The sequence below is a fragment of the Pelophylax lessonae genome (assembly GCF_965119305.1).
Source record: "Pelophylax lessonae genome assembly, chromosome: 3".
Taxonomy (NCBI): domain Eukaryota; kingdom Metazoa; phylum Chordata; class Amphibia; order Anura; family Ranidae; genus Pelophylax; species Pelophylax lessonae.
In genome coordinates, this window is record NC_138770.1 from 549,664,294 (window position 1) to 549,683,301 (window position 19,008).

A 19,008-nucleotide genomic window follows, 5' to 3' on the forward strand; every position below is an offset into this window, starting at 1 on the left:
GCAAACTCTGCAGGAGTTCGGTTGGACGATAAATGTTCCAAAGTCGACACTGAGTCCGTCGGTTCGTCTCCCCTATCTGGGAATGATACTGGACTCGGTGCAGGCGAAGGTCTTCCTGCCGGAAGATAAACTCAGGACTCTTCAGGAGGAAGTCAGGTCCCTCAGGGACGTTCCACACTCGTCTCTGCGGACGGGTATGAGATGTCTGGGATTGATGGTCTCGGCCTTCGAGGCGATTCCTTTCGCGCAGTTTCACACGCGGGGTCTCCAAGCGGAGATCCTGTCCAGGTGGGACGGGCGACCTCAATCTCTGGATCTTCAGATCTCGTTGAGTCATCGCACCAGGGAAAACCTTCTGTGGTGGCTCCAGTCCCCGTTGGTGTCCGGGGGCAAGTCGTTTCGTCCGATCTCGTGGACGATAATCACCAAGGATGCCAGCCTGTCGGGCTGGGGTGGTGTTCTGGGCGTTCTGTCCGCCCAGGGGACCTGGTCGGAGGGGGAGTCTTCCCTTCCGATCAACATTCTGGAATTGCGTGCGATAAGGCTCTGTCTTCATCGCTGGACGGACCGGCTGCAGGGCTGCCCGGTTCGGGTGCAGACGGACAATGCCACGGCGGTGGCCTACATCAACCACCAAGGGGGCACCAGGAGTGCCCGAGCGGCTCGAGAAGTGGCCGACATTCTGTCTTGGGCCGAGACTCATGTCCCGGCGATAACGGCGGTTCACATTCCGGGAGTGGAGAACTGGCAGGCGGACTATCTGAGTCGCCAGACCCTGGATCAGGGGGAATGGTCTCTCCACCCGGCTGTCTTCCAGATGTTGTGCGCGAAGTGGGGTCTTCCAGATGTGGACCTGTTCGCGTCTCGCCTCAACTACAAGGTGAAGAGGTTCGTGGCAAGGACGCGCGACCCTCGGGCAGACGCGTCGGACGCGTTAGTGGCCCCGTGGCATCAGTACAGGCTGATGTACGCGTTTCCACCGATTCAGTTGCTGTCCAGGTTCCTTCGCAGGTTGCACTCGGAACGCAGCACGGTGATTCTTGTGGCACCGGACTGGCCTCGCCGGTCCTGGTACGCAGACCTCGTGAATCTGGCGGTCGACGCTCCTTGGCGTCTGCCTCTTCGAGACGATCTACTGTCTCAAGGACCGATTTACCATCCTGCTTTACAGTCGCTGGCTTTGACGGCCTGGCTGTTGAGACCGAGGTCCTGAAGGAGAAGGGTCTCTCTCCAGAGGTCGTTCATACTTTGATCAACGCGAGGAAGTCTTCCTCGGGGAAGGTTTATTACCGTACTTGGAAGGCCTATTTTGCCTGGTGTGAGTCCAGGGGGTTTTCACCCCGCACGTACTCGGTTTCCCGTGTGCTGTCTTTCCTTCAGACGGGTGTCGATCAGCGTTTGGCGCTGGCTACGATTAAGGGTCAGGTGTCGGCGCTGGCCGTTCTGTTTCAACGTCCCGTGGCTTCCAACTCCTTGGTTGGCACTTTTATTCAGGGTGTGCGGCATCTGGTTCCTCCTAGGAGGGATCCTTTGCCCCCTTGGGACTTGAATCTAGTTCTATCTGTGTTACAACGTGCTCCTTTTGAACAGATCAGGGAGATCTCGTTGTCTATGTTGTCCAAAAAGGTCGCCTTTTTGGTGGCGATCACTTCGGCTCGCAGAGTGTCGGAACTGGCGGCTTTGTCCTGCAAGTCTCCGTACCTGGTTGTTCATTTGGATAAGGTGGTCTTGCGACCTAATCCTTCTTTTCTACCGAAACGAGTTTCGGAATTCCATCTTAACGAGGATATTGTTTTGCCTTCGTTGTGCACGAAGCCTAAACATCCGAAGGAGGTGAGATTGCACTCTCTGGATGTTGTTCGGGCGATAAGGGTTTACCTTAAATCGACTGAGTCTTTTCGTAAGACTGACTCCTTGTTTGTTCTTCCAGAGGGTCCTCGGAAGGGCATGGCGGCTTCCGCCTCTACCATTGCCAAATGGATCAGGCAGACCATTGAACAGGCCTATGCCTTGCAGGGGAAGGTTCCCCCTGTGTCTGTGAAGGCGCACTCTACTAGATCACTGAGTACGTCTTGGGCCTGCCGTCATGGGGCTTCTGTAGCCCAGGTGTGTAAGGCGGCGACTTGGTCGACCGTACACACTTTCACAAAATTCTACAAAGTAGATGTTCAGGCATCGGCGGATGCTTCCTTTGGCCGCAAGGTTCTTAGTGCGGCTGTTCCATAGGGTCCCTTGTTGGGGACTCCTGGCTGTTGGGATAGTTTTTTGTATCCCCTGGTTTTTTTGTTTTTTCCTGGGTTGTTGCTCCTGTTGAGCACTTATTTTTGCTGTTGCCCAGCTGGTTTCCTTCCTTTGGTAAGGTTCCTTTCTTTGATGTGGAGACTGCGTTGCCTTTCGGCGCGGATGCGTTTCCCACCCCTCATGTTTGCACTGCTTTGGGACGTCCCCATATGTGACGAATATGAAGAGGCGGCGACTGTCGGAGGACGTAAGAGAAAACGGAATTTTTGTAAAATCTTACCTGTAAAATTCCTTTCTCTGAGTCCTCCGACAGTCGCCGCCCCCGCCCCTCTTTTGGGGTTTGAATGTATACTCTACTGCTATTCCACTAAAACTGAGATATGGTTGCAGGAAGTAGGAGGGTATTGACTGAGGGGACCACCCCTTGAGGGTGGGATATGTTAAAGCTTTATTGTTAACATATTCTGTTGCCTAGCTACTCCTTCGGAGCAAAGTCTAATACCCCATATGTGACGAATATGAAGAGGCGGCGACTGTCGGAGGACTCAGAGAAAGGAATTTTACAGGTAAGATTTTACAAAAATTCCGTTTTTTGAGTCTCTATCTGATGTCTACAGAGAAGAGTAAGAAAAGGAGCTGTTTGAGGCGGTGATAAAATAAACAATTAACAAAAATCATGTATGTAAATAGTCAAATGTTCAGTTCTTGGAGAAGCATAATGATTCCACACCAGTGTGATATATGCGTTTTTGAACTGAAAATCCTGAAACTGTTATTTGATGAGATAAAATAACAAATGCATGGCAGATAATTCAGAGGTTTTTAAGTTAACAGTAGTGTGTGTTAGCATGGACAATTGGCAAAGCTGCAACTCTCTAAGCTTTCATGTGATCCCTCACTCCTAACATCCATGAGTCTAAAGGTCTTCGCAGACACAGAAATGTAACAATTTGCCAGGGACTTATTCTGTACAGAATGGCAACCAAAAGATGAAAACATGCCCACAACTTCTTTTCATTTCAGCTTGCTTTAACCACTTGCCGACTGCCGCACGACTATATACTGCGTCAGTCAGCCTCTCCTGGGCAAAGTAACGTATGGGTACGTCACTCGCCCACAAGCCTCTAGGGGGCGAGCGTGCGCCGCCAGCTGCGTGCTCCCGCCCCCGCTTGTTCATGGACATCCCCGCGCGTGTGACTGGCGGCTCCGATGTCCTCCGCCCACTCGTGATCTCCCGCAGGAGAGGGAGAAAGACAGACGGCTGATGTAAATACAGCTGTCTGTCATTCTCCCTTAGATCATCCCTGAGGCTATGCGATCCTGCTATGTAGGATCGTATGTCTCTGTGATGATCTATCAAGCCACGCCCCCTGACAGTCAGAATCATGCCCCTAGGGACACACTTAACCCCTTGATCACCAATAAAGTTAACCCCTTACCCGCCAGTGTCATTTTTAGAGTAACAGTGCATATGTTTAGCACTGATTACTGTAGTAATGTCACTGGTACCCCCAAAAGTGTCAAAAATGTCAGTCAGGGGTCCGATCTGTCCACCGCAATGTTGCAGTCACGCAAAAAAAATCGCAGATCGCCGCCATTACTAGTTAAAAAAAAAAACAATAAAAATGACATAAATCTTTCCCGTACTTAGTAAACGCAATAACTTTTGCGCAAACCAATCAAAATATGCTTATTGCAATTTTTTTTTTAACCAAAAATATGTAGCAGAAAGCAAATTGGCCTAAAATCGCCGAATCGCAAAATAGGGCCTGGTCTTTGAGCAGCCAAATCCTCTGGGGCTTAAGTGGTTAAAATCAATATAACCTAAAAAATGGTGTGCTGTTCCTTTAAACATATAAATAATACAAAATAGTGCAAAATAATATAAAACTTTTTTCGTAGTGAGCCAAGAATAAAGAAAAAGTGCTCTAAATTATACAGTAAGTGTCCATAATAAGGTAATAGACGCGCCACAAAAAAGTCCACACTTCAAGCAAATGACAATAGGGTGAATATCCAGGAATGCTCCAGCCAACAAATACCTCTGGGTGCAATGCTCACTCACCCTATACACTGACCAAAAAGGTCAGTAATCGCAGTTTCAATTAACAACTTTGCTGGTCCACCAGTAGACTCTTTACAGCACCTTCCTATGTGTTCTTCCCTCCACTCCACTAAATAGAGAAATTAATAGGATCATAGGAGCATGAGGGTAAAAAAAAAAAGAAACAACCCGGAAAGCCAAGAGGGAGGGTGACATAATTACTTCCAAGGATGTACAGGATGGTGCAATAGACAGTAAATCCCAGGGACATATGTTATCTTCCCAAGTCAGTTAAACAATATAGCTAAAGTTGGTCAACAATATGCAGCTACAAGCTGTTGGCTTAGGGTGGCCAGGAGGTCCCATTTTTTTGCTACATTTTTGACTGGCATACTCATTTCATAGGGGGTGGTGATGAATACACGTTCAGACATATACAGGTCCTTCTCAAAAAATTAGCTTATTGTGATAAAGTTCATTATTTTCTGTAATGTACTGATAAACATTAAACTTTCATATATTTTAGATTCATTACACACAAGTAGTGCAAGCCTTTTATTGTTTTAATATATGATGATTTTGGCATACAGCTCATGAAAAAACAAAATTCCTATCTCAAAAAATTAGCATATCATGAAAAGGTTCTCTAAACGAGCTATTAACCTAATCATCTGAATCAACTAATTAACTCTAAACACCTGCAAAAGATTCCTGAGGCTTTTAAAAACTCCCAGCCTGGTTCATTACTCAAAACCGCAATCATGGGTAAGACTGCCGACCTGACTGCTGTCCAGAAGGCCATCATTGACACCCTCAAGCAAGAGGGTAAGACACAGAAAGACATTTCTGAACGAATAGGCTGTTCCCAGAGTGCTGTATCAAGGCACCTCAGTGGGAAGTCTGTGGGAAGGAAAAAGTGTGGCAGAAAACGCTGCACAACGAGAAGAGGTGACCGGACCCTGAGCAAGATTGTGGAGAAGGACCGATTCCAGACCTTGGGGGACCTGCGGAAGCAGTGGACTGAGTCTGGAGTAGAAACATCTAGAGCCACCGTGTACAGGCATGTGCAGGAAATGGGCTACAGGTGCCGCATTCCCCAGGTCAAGCCACTTTTGAACCAGAAACAGCGGCAGAAGCGCCTGACCTGGGCTACAGAGAAGCAGCACTGGACTGTTGCTCAGTGGTCCAAAGTACTTTTTTCGGATGAAAGCAAATTTTGCATGTCCTTCGGAAATCAAGGTGCCAGAGTCTGGAGGAAGACTGGGGAGAGGGAAATGCCAAAATGCCTGAAGTCCAGTGTCAAGTACCCACAGTCAGTGATGGTCTGGGGTGCCATGTCAGCTGCTGGTGTTGGTCCACTGTGTTTTATCAAGGGCAGGGTCAATGCAGCTAGCTATCAGGAGATTTTGGAGCACTTCATGCTTCCATCTGCTGAAAAGCTTTATGGAGATGAAGATTTCATTTTTCAGCACGACCTGGCACCTGCTCACAGTGCCAAAACCACTGGTAAATGGTTTACTGACCATGGTATTACTGTGCTCAATTGGCCTGCCAACTCTCCTGACCTGAACCCCATAGAGAATCTGTGGGATGTTGTGAAGAGAAAGTTGAGACGCAAGACCCAACACTCTGGATGAGCTCAAGGCTGCTATCGAAGCATCCTGGGCCTCCATAACACCTCAGCAGTGCCACAGGCTGATTGCCTCCATGCCACGCCGCATTGAAGCAGTCATTTCTGCAAAAGGATTCCCGACCAAGTATTGAGTGCATAACTGAACATAATTATTTGAAGGTTGACTTTTTTTGTATTAAAAACACTTTTTTTTTTTTATTGGTCGGATGAAATATGCTAATTATTTGAGATAGGAATTTTGTTTTTTCATGAGCTGTATGCCAAAATCATCAAATATTAAAACAATAAAAGGCTTGTACTACTTCAGTTGTGTGTAATGAATCTAAAATATATGAAAGTCTAATGTTTATCAGTACATTACAGAAAATAATGAACTTTATCACAATATGCTCATTTTTTGAGAAGGACCTGTATATCCTGTAGCTGCATATTGGTGACCATCTTCAGCTATATTGACAAAGTGAGTAGGGATGCACCGATCCGGTATTCGGACCGGATATCGGCCCCGATACGGGCAAAATAGCTGGATCGGGGATCGGTACAATTAAGAGATCCACTGGCCTATCCGGTTTTGCTCTTTACATAGCATGTGAGGGAGCAGAGAACAGCTGTCAAAGAAAAAAAAAAAAAAGAACCTCCTGCAAATGCCTTTCAACTTTCCCAGTTAGGTAAACACAATGATTACAATGTATCTTTTCGTTCAGTCTGCCAGAGGAGGGAAGTTTAACCTCTTAAAGACTAAACCCAGTACATTTTAGATTTTGAATGCAAAATTGTTATAAGGTATCTGCCTATCACGTACCTGGTGGAGACCAAGCTGTAGAGGGGGCTTCTCTTGCACCTCGTGTCCAACACCCCTGATAGAGATGACAGGCGGTGTAGGACACAGAGTGGCACGAGGGCCGGTATAGCAGGTGATGTCTTGGCAGAAGACTGATGGCTGTGGATCACCGGATGAACACCTGGAACTGGAACTCGGTGATGCTGGATGAGAAGGCAGGAGCAAAGTTGGAACACAAGCCAAGGAGTTGTCAACAGCCGGACAGCACGGGTACAGGAACGTGAGGCAAAAGCAGAGTCAGGATACAGGCCGAAGTCGGTACACAGTCTGGCAGCAAGGTACAAAGGCATAAGGCAAGGCAGGGTCAAACACAGGCTGAGGTCACAGGTAGGCAGGCAGGAATCCAAGGAGAGTCAAAGGCAAGCCGGGTCAGTATAACGGGAAATCCACAAGCAGGTCAGGGCACAGGTAGACAGGAACACAAGCTGAAAGACCACTCAGCAATGTGCTCCTGTCACCGCTTGGTATAAATAGGCCGTTTGGCGCCAATTGCGTGCGTACGTTGCGTACGCACGTTCGCGCGTTCGCGCATTGGCGCATGCGCATTCGCACATTCCTTCCCTTGTGCCTGGGCATGCGCACTGAGCGTCTCTTACATTGCCCCCCCCCCAATGGGCGGCCTCCGGATGCCCATCTGCAACATCTTCTCAGGACGAAACTGAAAAAAGGTTTGTATTAGATCCGTAGCATGGAGGTTGGCTTCTGGTTCCCATGAATTTTCTTCCGGGCCATAGCCCTTCCATTTAATCAGGTACTGGACAGTACCTCCTCTTTTCCTACAGTCCAATATTGCTTCAACCTCGTATTCTTCGTTGCCATCAATAATTTCAGGCGGGGGTGGATCCGACTCACGGTCAGGAAATGGATTGGGTCTGGTAGGCTTCAGTAAGGACACATGGAAGACAGGGTGAATTTTGTATGTTTCCGGGAGTGAAAGTTCGTAGGCAGCAGGATTGATCTGTCTCTTAATAGAGAATGGACCGATATATCTAGGTCCCAATTTTTTAGATGGACATGACAGTTTCAAATTAATGGTGGATAACCAAACCTTGTCTCCCGGTCTGAGGTTCAGATCTCCCCTTCTCTTCCTATCAAAAATTTTTTTGTTGTCTTGCTGTGCTTTGACAATGGCGTCTTGCAATAGCTTGTTGTTGGTTTGCAAAAATGTGGCTCTTTCCTGGACTGCAGGAACCAAGGAATCAGGCATCACATCAGGTATAAAAGCTGGGAAGTACCCATAGTTTGCAAAAAACGGGGCTTGACCCGTGGCCGAATGCACTGCGTCATTATATGCAAACTCTGCCAGGGGTAAAAGTGATGCCCAGTCATCCTGTGAGAATGAAGAAAAACACCGGAGATACTGCTCCAGGGTCTGGTTTGTACGCTCCGTTTGCCCGTTCGTTTGTGGATGATAGGCAGAGGAAAAGTACGTGTCGATTTTCAAAGTTCTGCAGAGGTCTCTCCAGAATCTGGAAGTAAATTGCACCCCCCGGTCTGAGGTGATGTTGCTAGGTACCCCGTGGAGCCGAACCACTTCCTTGATAAAAGTTTGGGCGGTTTCCATTGCTGAGGGAGTTCCTGACATAGGGATAAAGTGGGCCATCTTTGTTAATCTGTCGACCACCACAAAGATGGTCGTGAATCCTTCAGAAGGAGGAAGCTCAACTATAAAATCCATATTTATCATCTCCCAAGGCCTCTTGGGAATGGGCAAGGGCCTTAGTAGACCCCAGGCTTTGGCCTTGTCATTCTTGTTCCGAATGCAGATTCCACAAGTGCTAACATAATTATGGCAGTCAGACCTCAGACCAGGCCACCAAAAGGACCGTTGTACCAGGTCAACCGTCTTAGATATTCCAAAGTGCCCTGCCAAGGGGTGATCATGGCACAGGCCGAGGACCTTGGCACGTAGACTTGGGGGTACGAACACTTTTTGGTTGTAAAAAAAAAGTCCCTCTTGTTCCTGAAGGCACATACCTGATGGTAAAACATCCCTTGTGGACGCCTGCTTCAGCTGTGTTAACAGACCTGTTTGCAACAGTAGAAAACTTTGGGCCGGCAGGATTGTGTCTACTTGACTACACTCTTCGTCCTCTGGGTACATGCGGGATAGCGCATCAGGTTTGCCATTCTTGGAGCCCGGCCTGTAGGTGATATGGAAGATAAAACGAGAAAAGAACAGTGCCCACCTGGCTTGACGTGGTTTCAGTCTTTTAGCTGTTCGGAGGTACTCCAGATTTTTGTGATCGGTAAAGATCAGGATAGGGTGGGATGCTCCTTCTAACAGGTAGCGCCATTCTTCCAAGGCTACCTTGATGGCCAGTAGTTCCCGGTCTCCAACATCGTAGTTCCTTTCTGCTGGGCTGAGCTTCCTGGAAAAGAAGGCAACAGGGTGAAGAAGAGATTTCGTACCTGAACGCTGTGACAGAATCGCACCAACGGCATTTTCTGAAGCATCCACCTCAAGAACATAGGGTAATGCAGGATTTGGGTGTTGTAAGATAGGTGCAGTAGTAAATAGGACCTTTAACTGGTCAAACGCAGCTTGTGCTGCCGGTGTCCATTGGAAACGGGTACCTTGCCTTGTTAGCTGGGTGACCGGAAGGATAATAGCGGAGAAGTTCTTGATAAACTTGCGGTAGAAATTAGCGAATCCAATGAACCTCTGTGTGCTCTTCCTGTCTGTGGGAGTGGGCCATTCGAGGATCGATTTGACCTTTTGGGGGTCCATGGAGATCCCAGAAGTGGAAATGACGAGTCCCAAGAATTGGATTGATTCCTTTTCGAACTCGAATTTCTCGGCCTTCGCGTATAATCCATGGTCTTTTAGGCGGCCGAGAACCTTCTTGACATGTTCACGGTGTACTTGAATGGAATCTGAAAAGATAAGAATGTCATCAAGGTAGACAATCATAAATAGATCAAGAAAGTCTCTGAAAATGTTGTTTACAAAATGCTGAAAAGTGGCTGGAGCATTGCACAATCCAAAGGGCATGACAAGATACTCGAAGTGTCCGAATCTTGTGCGAAAGGCGGTCTTCCACTCGTCGCCCTCGCGGATCCGTACTAGATTGTATGCTCCTCGTAGGTCAAGTTTTGTGAATACCGTGGCTGCCCTGAAACGTTGGAATAGTTCAGGAACCAAGGGCAGAGGATATCTGTTTTTGACAGTAACCTTGTTCAACTCCCGATAATCAACACAGGGGCGTAGAGAATGATCCTTCTTTTCAACAAAGAAAATACCAGCCCCCGCGGGGGACGTAGAGGGCCGGATGAAGCCTTTTTTCAGGTTTTCATCAATGTAAAGGCGTAATGCCTCGAGCTCCAGTTCAGAGAGGGGGAAGATACGCCCAAACGGTATCTCAGCACCTGGTAAAAGTTCAATTGGGCAGTCATACGGCCGGTGAGGTGGTAGGATGTCTGCTTTCTGTTTATCAAAGACTTCCAAGAACTCATGGTAAGCTGCGGGCACAAGTTGGGATGCAGAGGGATCAGGTTGTAGGCCCAAAAGTGATGCAGGTTTCCCAGGACTGGGCTGGAAGCAGTTTTGTTGACAGTAGGTGGATGGAAATGCCACTTCTCCTGACTTCCAGTTTATCTGAGGATTGTGTGCTTGTAGCCATGGAATACCGAGAATGATAGGGAACAGAGGAGATGGGATAATGTCCAAACATAAGTATTCTCGGTGGCCTTTATTAGAGATAGCCAGTAATGGGCAGGTTTCTTGGGTTATAGGCTCAGACTTGAGATGGGATCCGTCAGCTAGATGGATAGATAGCTGGCGGGTCTTTGCTTGCAGAGGGATTTGGTGATGCTGAGCAAAGTCACTGTCCATGAAGCAGCTGCAAGCGCCGGAGTCAATAATGACTGGGACTTGGATGGTCTTTCCGAGAATCTGTAGCGAGAGAGGTAGGGTAATGTGAGTGGACAGATCCCTCCTATAAGTGTTTGCAAGGTAAGAAGGGAAAGCAAACTGAGACTTACTAGGCCGCACCGGGCAGGTCTGAAGGTAATGTCCGGCCTCCCCACAATAGAGGCATAAGTTGTTCCGGCGTCTTCGCAATCTCTCCTCAGTGGTTAGTGGAGAGCGTAAAAGTCCGAGTTGCATGGGCTCCACACTGGAGGTTGTGGGGAAAGAGACAGGTGGACGAAAAGCCGGAGGTGACGGCACTTGAGGCAACATCCAGGTAGGTCTGGAACTTCCAGCTCTTTCCACTCTCCGTTCCCTGAGCCTGCGGTCAAGCTGGATAGTAAGACTAATAAGGTCATCAAGAGAATCAGGCGTACCCACTCTGGCAAGTTCATCCTTAAGGCCCTCTGATAGGCCGAGACGGAATTGATGCCGTAAGGCTGCATCATTCCAGCCTGTATCAGAAGCCCATCTGCGGAATTCGGCGACATAGTCCTCAGCAGGGCGGCGGCCTTGTTGTAACGTATGTAGGGTTGCTTCGGCTGTAACAGATCGCTGGGGGTCGTCATAAAGCTGCGCCATTGCTTCGAAGAATGATGAGATGGTGTTCAGGGCTATACTATTTTGTTCCAGCAGACGGTGGGCCCAGGATTGCGGCTCTCCGCGAAGTAGAGAGATCACGAACCCCACCTTGGTGGATTCAAGTGAGAAAGTCCGTGGCTGCAGGGCAAAGTATAGCTCACAAGAATTCCTGAAAGCCCGGAATTTGTGTCGGTCACCCGAAAATCGTTCTGGAGCAGGTACCCGAGGTTCTGGTGGTGGCAAAACCACTGCAGGTGTAGATAGAGCCCGTTCGGGCACGGAGGACCCAGGTGCCGGGGTTGCCGGGATAGAAGCCATGGATTGGATGCGACCCTCTAATTGGAAGTAGCCCTTTTGCAAGGATTTGACTGCTTGGGTAAGCGAACCAAGTTGCTGGCATAATGTCTCTAGAGGTGAAGCCCCTCTCTCGGTCTCCGACATCTGGCTGAGTGGTACTATCACGTACCTGGTGGAGACCAAGCTGTAGAGGGGGCTTCTCTTGCACCTCCTGTCCAACACCCCTGATAGAGATGACAGGCGGTGTAGGACACAGAGTGGCACGAGGGCCGGTATAGCAGGTGATGTCTTGGCAGAAGACTGATGGCTGTGGATCACCGGATGAACACCTGGAACTGGAACTCGGTGATGCTGGATGAGAAGGCAGGAGCGAAGTTGGAACACAAGCCAAGGAGTTGTCAACAGCCGGACAGCACGGGTACAGGAACGTGAGGCAAAAGCGGAGTCAGGATACAGGCCGAAGTCGGTACACAGTCTGGCAGCAAGGTACAAAGGCATAAGGCAAGGCAGGGTCAAACACAGGCTGAGGTCACAGGTAGGCAGGCAGGAATCCAAGGAGAGTCAAAGGCAAGCCGGGTCAGTATAACGGGAAATCCACAAGCAGGTCAGGGCACAGGTAGACAGGAACACAAGCTGAAAGACCACTCAGCAATGTGCTCCTGTCACCGCTTGGTATAAATAGGCCGTTTGGCGCCAATTGCGTGCGTACGTTGCGTACGCACGTTCGCGCGTTCGCGCATTGGCGCATGCGCATTCGCACATTCCTTCCCGTGTGCCTGGGCATGCGCACTGAGCGTCTCTTACACTGCCGATACTGATCCGGAAGTATTTTTTGTTATAAGCTCACAAAACAGTACTTCCGGATCGGACTCGGGATCGGCGATTTCACAAAGCAAAAGATCGGGATCGGGACCAAAAAAGTCGGATCGGTGCATCCCTAAAAGTGAGTACACTTGATAGGTGGTTGCAGCAGTTCTAAGCACATTTATAGTTATTTATTTATATTTATGTAGCTAGCAGCGCATAAGTTCACCAATATAATTTTGCTTTAAAATTAATTGCCTAGGTTTTCTTTGTTAATTAAAAAATATTCAGTGTAAGGCCAGTCAGTCACTCCTACATACTTTCAGCCCTTCACCTGGCCCCGTTGCTCATCTGTATTTTTCATTAGCCTGGGACTTCTTCAGGGTGACCCAGGTTAGAGAGCCATCAGAAACTGGTTAACTCCCATTCACTGATCTCACATGTGTTGAATTAATTTGGAAATTGCTATACATATGTTTTTTGAAGCCGATCCGGTGCGGTCCCACGCTGAGCTCTCAGTGACGGCTTTGCTGTGGAGGCGGGTGCAGAAGAGGCAGGAGACAACGAAAGCCCCTTAGTAACTCTATAGGTGACACCACTTCCCATTCTTTACCCAGCCATTGTCGGTGGTCTCCTCTGCAGAGCTTCCACCGCTGGAGACTGGATCGGAGTGGCTTTAAAAAAGGTGACTTCAACTACCTCTGCCCAAACATCACAGATGAACTGACCACTGCTCCACCCAGCCACAAGGAAAGCAGGCACACTGACTACCAATGTAATGGGGCAAACTGACCAACAACACAACAAAGCTCACTGACCACTAATGTAATGGGGGCATACTGACCATCAGTATAATGGGGCACACCAAGCAACAATGTAAGGGGAGCACATATTTAAGGACAGCCCACTGCCACCAATGTAAGGGGGCACACTGACCAACAATGTAAGGGGGAAACACTAACCACCAAAGTGGGGGGGGGGGGGGCACAGACACTGACCACCAATGTAAGAGGGCACAGATACTAACTGCCACTGTAAGGGGGATTAGACCACCAATTTAAAGGAGCACAGACACTGACTGCCAATTTAAGGGGGTACAGACACTGACCACAAATGTATAAGGGGCACAGACTCTGGGTATTTTTGCCTCCCATTTACCTCCAATTTTTATATGCAAATGACTACTGATGTTGGCTCTTTTCCCTCCAGCTCACCATCGATACTTGGTATTTTTCTTCTCCCTGAACACCAACGCTGGACATTTGTCTCCCCTAACCACTAATGTGAGACAGTTTTCTTCCTCCTTACCTTCAATACCAGGCATTTTGTTCTCCCGCTGACCTTAGGCTCCAGCTGTCTTTTCCTCCTGCTGACCAACAATATAAGGAGCACACTGGCATGTATTGCTAATCACTGCCCTCTATACATTCCGTTCTACATAACAAAGTGCTTACCACTGTATATTATATACCCCTGACCAAACTGTTTATTGTCTCAGTTGCTGGTTGCTAAGTCATTTTTGACTACTTTAATGAAGGTCTTCTGTAAGGTAGACTTCGAGAAAGTATGAATTTTTTGTCCATATTCTCTTTTATTTTTCAAAGACACTCCTTTGGATTTATGTGTGTCTGTGAAACTCTTAATGTGGAACAGTAGTTGGGAGTATTTTGCGGGTACAAGGACTGCTGCATATGCATGAATCATGTACAGCATATAAGCTTAGACTAAACTTAATCATGTTCATTCAGGCCACACCCAATATCCAGTGCAACCTATAGCGAGGAGAACCTGGTGACCGCACTCCAGGATTTGATAGATCCAAAATACTTTATTGTAAATCCATGAAATCAAAATGCACAGACATGCACTGTTTGACAGGTAGGGAACAGCATTAACGCGTTTCAGGCAAAGATGCACTTGGTCATAACCATTGGCCGTTATGACTAATTGCATCTTTGTGTGAAACGCGTTAATGCTGTTCCTTTCCTGTCAAACTGTGCATGTCTGTGCATTTTGTTTTTATGGATTTACAATAAAGTATTTTGGATCTTTCACATTCTGCAGTGCAGATACCGGTTTCTCTTTACTAGATGTTTTCTGGCTCTAAACTGGAGCGACACTTAAAGTGAAAGTGGATTGTACGATCAACATGGATCTGTGAGGCGCTCACCTGGAGCGGTATGTGTTTTGTGTCCAGCTCAACTTTGCTACACCCACTCTTCATGTTTTATCCTTTCTGAATACTGAGTTTAGGGTTATGCCTGCGAGACTCTTGCTCATGGCACAGTAATTAATGCATTTGTTACACATATTGTGGGTACTGAGGACTGTGGTATATGTGTGTAGTTATACATTTAGTAGGCTCAGGTTTTATTTAACTAACTCCCCACCCCCCCACTGCTAGTGCAGTTAGATTACACTCACTATTCTGTTGCGGCAACTATATGCGCTGAATCGTTACTTTTCTTGGAGTGCTGTAGGATGCCCCAGGTCTTTCACAATCCCCCTGGTGCAGGTAAATGACCCTCTGTTCCTGATTTGCACTGGCAAAAGATCAAGGGTCTGATAAAAGTAGCCATTAAGCTCAATGCAAAAAAAACAAAAACCTATTTAAAAAAATAAAATAAAATGATCAAAGTAACATAAAATCAACAAAAAGGATAACACCCCCACACAGGCCTACACTCCCATACATTCATGGAATTAGGAAGCACACATGTATGTGAAAATCTTTTACACATCTTATATTAGGTATTCTGACATGTCAGAGGTAGAAGAATACTTTTAAGGCCAGTTCACACCTGAATCGCACAGGAACGTGGTACGCATTCCTGTGCGATTCCTGCTCCATTCAATGCGGTACGATTTTCAGCCCATTCATTTGAATGGTCTAAAATCGCACCAAAAGTAGTGCATGCTCTATTCAAAAGCATACTGCACTGGACTGCATGGTACTGCGGTAATTATTTTACAACATACAAAATTGAAACTGACATTTCATAGTCTATATCTAGTTATGGTTGCAGAAAATATAAAGTTTTGGAATATTTAGTTTATTTTCAAGTCCCCAAAGTGCATTTGATCATGGGTATAAAAAAGAGAAAACTAGTCCCCAGGGAAAAGGTTCAATTAAAGTTGTATTTTATCTATGCAAGGCAACATAACGAATGTACTTTGTAAGAGGGAGCATAAACAGGCTGTACATACTGTGCGCAGGCTCCAATCGGGTATTTGATAGTACCTGGGCTTGGAGATTGGCTGCTGAGGCACCAATCATACTGTGCGAAGTGTCGTGTTGATCCATACCCAGAAGTACCAGGTGTTCCTTGTGTGATCTAGCAGTGAGAGAGCATGGAAAAGGTAAGTATTGATGCCTTACAGCCCTTTCTGTTCACCTTGTTGCCTATTATCATATAGAATAGTATAGTATAAATAAGAAGGCAACTATGATAGTTGAACATAAAAAGTGAAATTCAGTTTGCCTTAATTTGAGTTTAAATTTCTTATAATGTCTTGTGTTAAATCGAAAAAGGCTTTCTCTATCTGTAAACAAAATGCATTACCAGACTGGACAGAGTTGAGAAATTCTTGGCCTACAGGCTAAGGATTAGGTGTTCTCAAAACACCAGGTGAAGAAAAAAAAAAACAGCCAGGGGATTTTACTCTCAGGATGGTCTGCTCTGTGTATTGAGCACAAAAGCAAACATTTATTACATTGCAGCTTACCAATTCATAGATGTGATGGCTGCATTCGTTTTATTTTTTTTATTCTTTCTGTCCTTTATTTTCACCTGGTGATCCTACCAGTAAGTCTGTTGTTGTTCAACAGATTAAGCTCTCCGGCAACTGTATCAGTTAAGAGTTTTGAGACAAACCATTTACCACTGACAGAGGTGCTTACAGTGGTCAGCTTTTATTTATTTATGTAAAACCTTTATCCCATAAAGAAAAAAAACTGTTTCTGTAACTGCTTGACTAACTGCAGTGTGAGCTGGCATTTGGCTTCAGTTTGTTAGTATTTTTTAGTGTATATAAATCTGCTAGTAGGTCTAACACTCCCCTCCCCCCAAGCTGGCAATGCTGCTGTCCAAAGGGGCCATTGTGCTCCTTCATTCAGAGTGGGGACACTCTTAACACATCGGTCACACTGATTGCTACATTGAAATCGTGCTAATTTGCTTGAAGTAGCACGACTTCAAAAAAACATTTCAGTGCTACTTCAGGTGCCACTTGGAAGACGTCTATGCAAGTCGCACTTGAACTTGCAAAAAGTAGTGCAGGAACTACTTTCAAAATCAGTGCAACTCCAAAGGAGTCAAAGTTGCACTGATTTGACCCCTTCCAATGCTGACAATAGGGTGCGACTTCTCATGCGATTTGAAACTGTCAAATTGCATGACAAGTCTCACCGGTGTGGCCGGGGGCTAATACAGGAGGTGTGTTACTGGTCATTATAACCAGGGGAAAAAAGCTTAAAAAAGAAAACTAAGGCAGCCACTAAAGATTGATAAACTTGAATGTCCTTGTCTTCATCCTGCACTCAGTAGCTCAGCAGTGGGGACTTTTTCTTTTCTTCACCAGGAATCCTTTAGACATATCTGTGGCAGAAGAAGTGCAGCCTTTTTAAAGGGCATCAGAGTGGCCGGGGGGGGGGCAATTGCCCCCTGGCCCAGTCCTCCCCTGGTTCTGATGGCCTAGTTTCTGTGGTGTAAACCGGCCTTTAGATCAGTTTTAAAAAAATCAGTAGGTATGCACTGTAGTATTGCACAAGCTTAGGCATATATTTCTATGGGGGGATAATGGGAATGGGAAATTAGGTGAACATTGAGTAAGCATCTATGTACTAAAATAGACTATTAAGGTTAAAAATGCACTTCTTCTTATATGTAGGTGGAACACCAACTGCCAGGAGTCTCTGGCTGTCTGAAGATCCTGACATTCAAAGAAGACGTTTCTTTACGTGCATGGCATGTTTCCATGTAGAAAGATGGACAGAGGAACTTAGAAGCGTGGAGACCCACCTTGCTGCTACCTGCTGTCTCCTGATATATCTTGCAGTGCAGGTAATAAATATCCTGATACTAATTTTGATCGACGCTTGGTTCAAAAACTGTCCGGTCGAAGCTGCTGTACTAACGTTCCAACGTTAGTACAGCAATCTCCCCCGCTAAGCTATTGTGTTCTGACAGGGGGGTGGCCCCCTCGCCAGAACATTCTGATCAGTGCTTTTCACCATTGGCTGAGAAGGCTGAACGGGCGCCGGAAGGCTGCTGGTTTTCCAGCATGCTTCTCTGACAGAAGCCTTTTTGTCGGACAGGGTGCTATACACACAAGCCGAATGTTGGCTGTTTTCTTTTTTTTTAACCAGCCGATGACATCCGGCATTCAGCCCGTGTGTGCGGGGCTTAGGGCACGGTTCACACTAGTGAGGCTTCGAAGCCGACATCCCTGCGTGAGTTCATCACGGCTTGCATACAGTATGAATTCTTTAACTCAAGTCAATGCAATGCATGCTGAAGTTGCCCCAAAGTAGTGCAGGAACGGTTTTCTATGTCCGAGTCTTGAGCCGCACCGATTAGAACGGTTCCATTGCCGGTAATGAGGCGCGATTGTAACGCGACAAGTCGCGGCAGTGTAAACCGGTGCTAAGGCAGAAAGTGCGTTAGGATCACTACGTAAAAATGAAGGAAAACTACCTGAAAAATGAAAACAAATGCAGCCATTACATCTAAAGGGTGGTAATCTAATATATAAAATGTTTGTTCTTGTGTTTAGATTTACCTTAACCCCTCCATGTAGCTGCCCCCATTTTGAAGAGAAGAACATGTGATCCAATTTGAAGAAGTCTAAACTTTTTCCATATGTTATTCCGACTACGTTGTCTTTCATATATGCTGAAAAAGACAAACAAATGCCGTTGGGAGCAGACCGACTGGCTGAGGTGGGGGACATTAGCAGGGGCCTCTGGCTGTAAGATCAGGACTGTTTGTGGGTTTTTGGCTCCATTATCTGACATTCTCTATGCAACAAACAGTGATAAGTCAAGTACTTTCCCCTTAAGCTATGGATTTATGGTGATGAGCAGGACTTTTATCTGTGACCTATTTACAAAGTAAATAAGCAATTCTAAAAGTGTTTTTTTTTGTCCCAACTATGGATTACAGCAGTGTCTTTCTGTTTTTTCATAATCAGGTAGAAAGCCTAAGCCTGACAGATATGGAAGCCTTTCTGGCCCAAGCATTATGCCTTCCAGGGAAATCTTCATCGGAGCTGAATAGCTTGCAGGTAAAGACAACCACACAGATGGGTCTACTGCTCTTACCCTTCTGTTGACCTCACATCCACCATCAGAGAGAACTTTAGCTTTTGGTCATGCTAATAGATAACAGTTCTGCAGAAAGAAGCAGATACAAGTCAATTGCACATTTACATTCATGACATTCACAGAATATTGAGGAGAGAATGTTTCCTTTTACAAGTGAATAAAGTAGAAAAGTTGACATTACACCTGAGGCAGAAGGTAAGAGATAGAAAGGATTTAACTGATAACATACTTTAGCTTTCCTGGCTTCACACACATGCATGTTTCAATATCCTACTACGGATCATAGGAAATGCCTATTCTGTTGTTGTTCCAGCTAGGCAGTGTTAAATAT

General features: G+C 46.5%; 1 protein-coding gene across 3 annotated transcripts in view; it reads left to right on the forward strand.

The window, feature by feature from the left end:
• The window catches only part of FAM120B (family with sequence similarity 120 member B), a 401,073-nt gene that overhangs the window by 221,796 nt on the left and 160,269 nt on the right, over positions 1-19,008 (forward strand). For all 3 annotated transcript variants that reach the window (XM_082251418.1, XM_082251420.1, XM_082251419.1), the window contains exons 5-6: positions 17,243-17,415; positions 18,545-18,637. In XM_082251418.1, the coding sequence (XP_082107544.1) occupies positions 17,243-17,415; positions 18,545-18,637 (266 nt within the window). The remainder of the gene's footprint in view (positions 1-17,242; positions 17,416-18,544; positions 18,638-19,008) is intronic.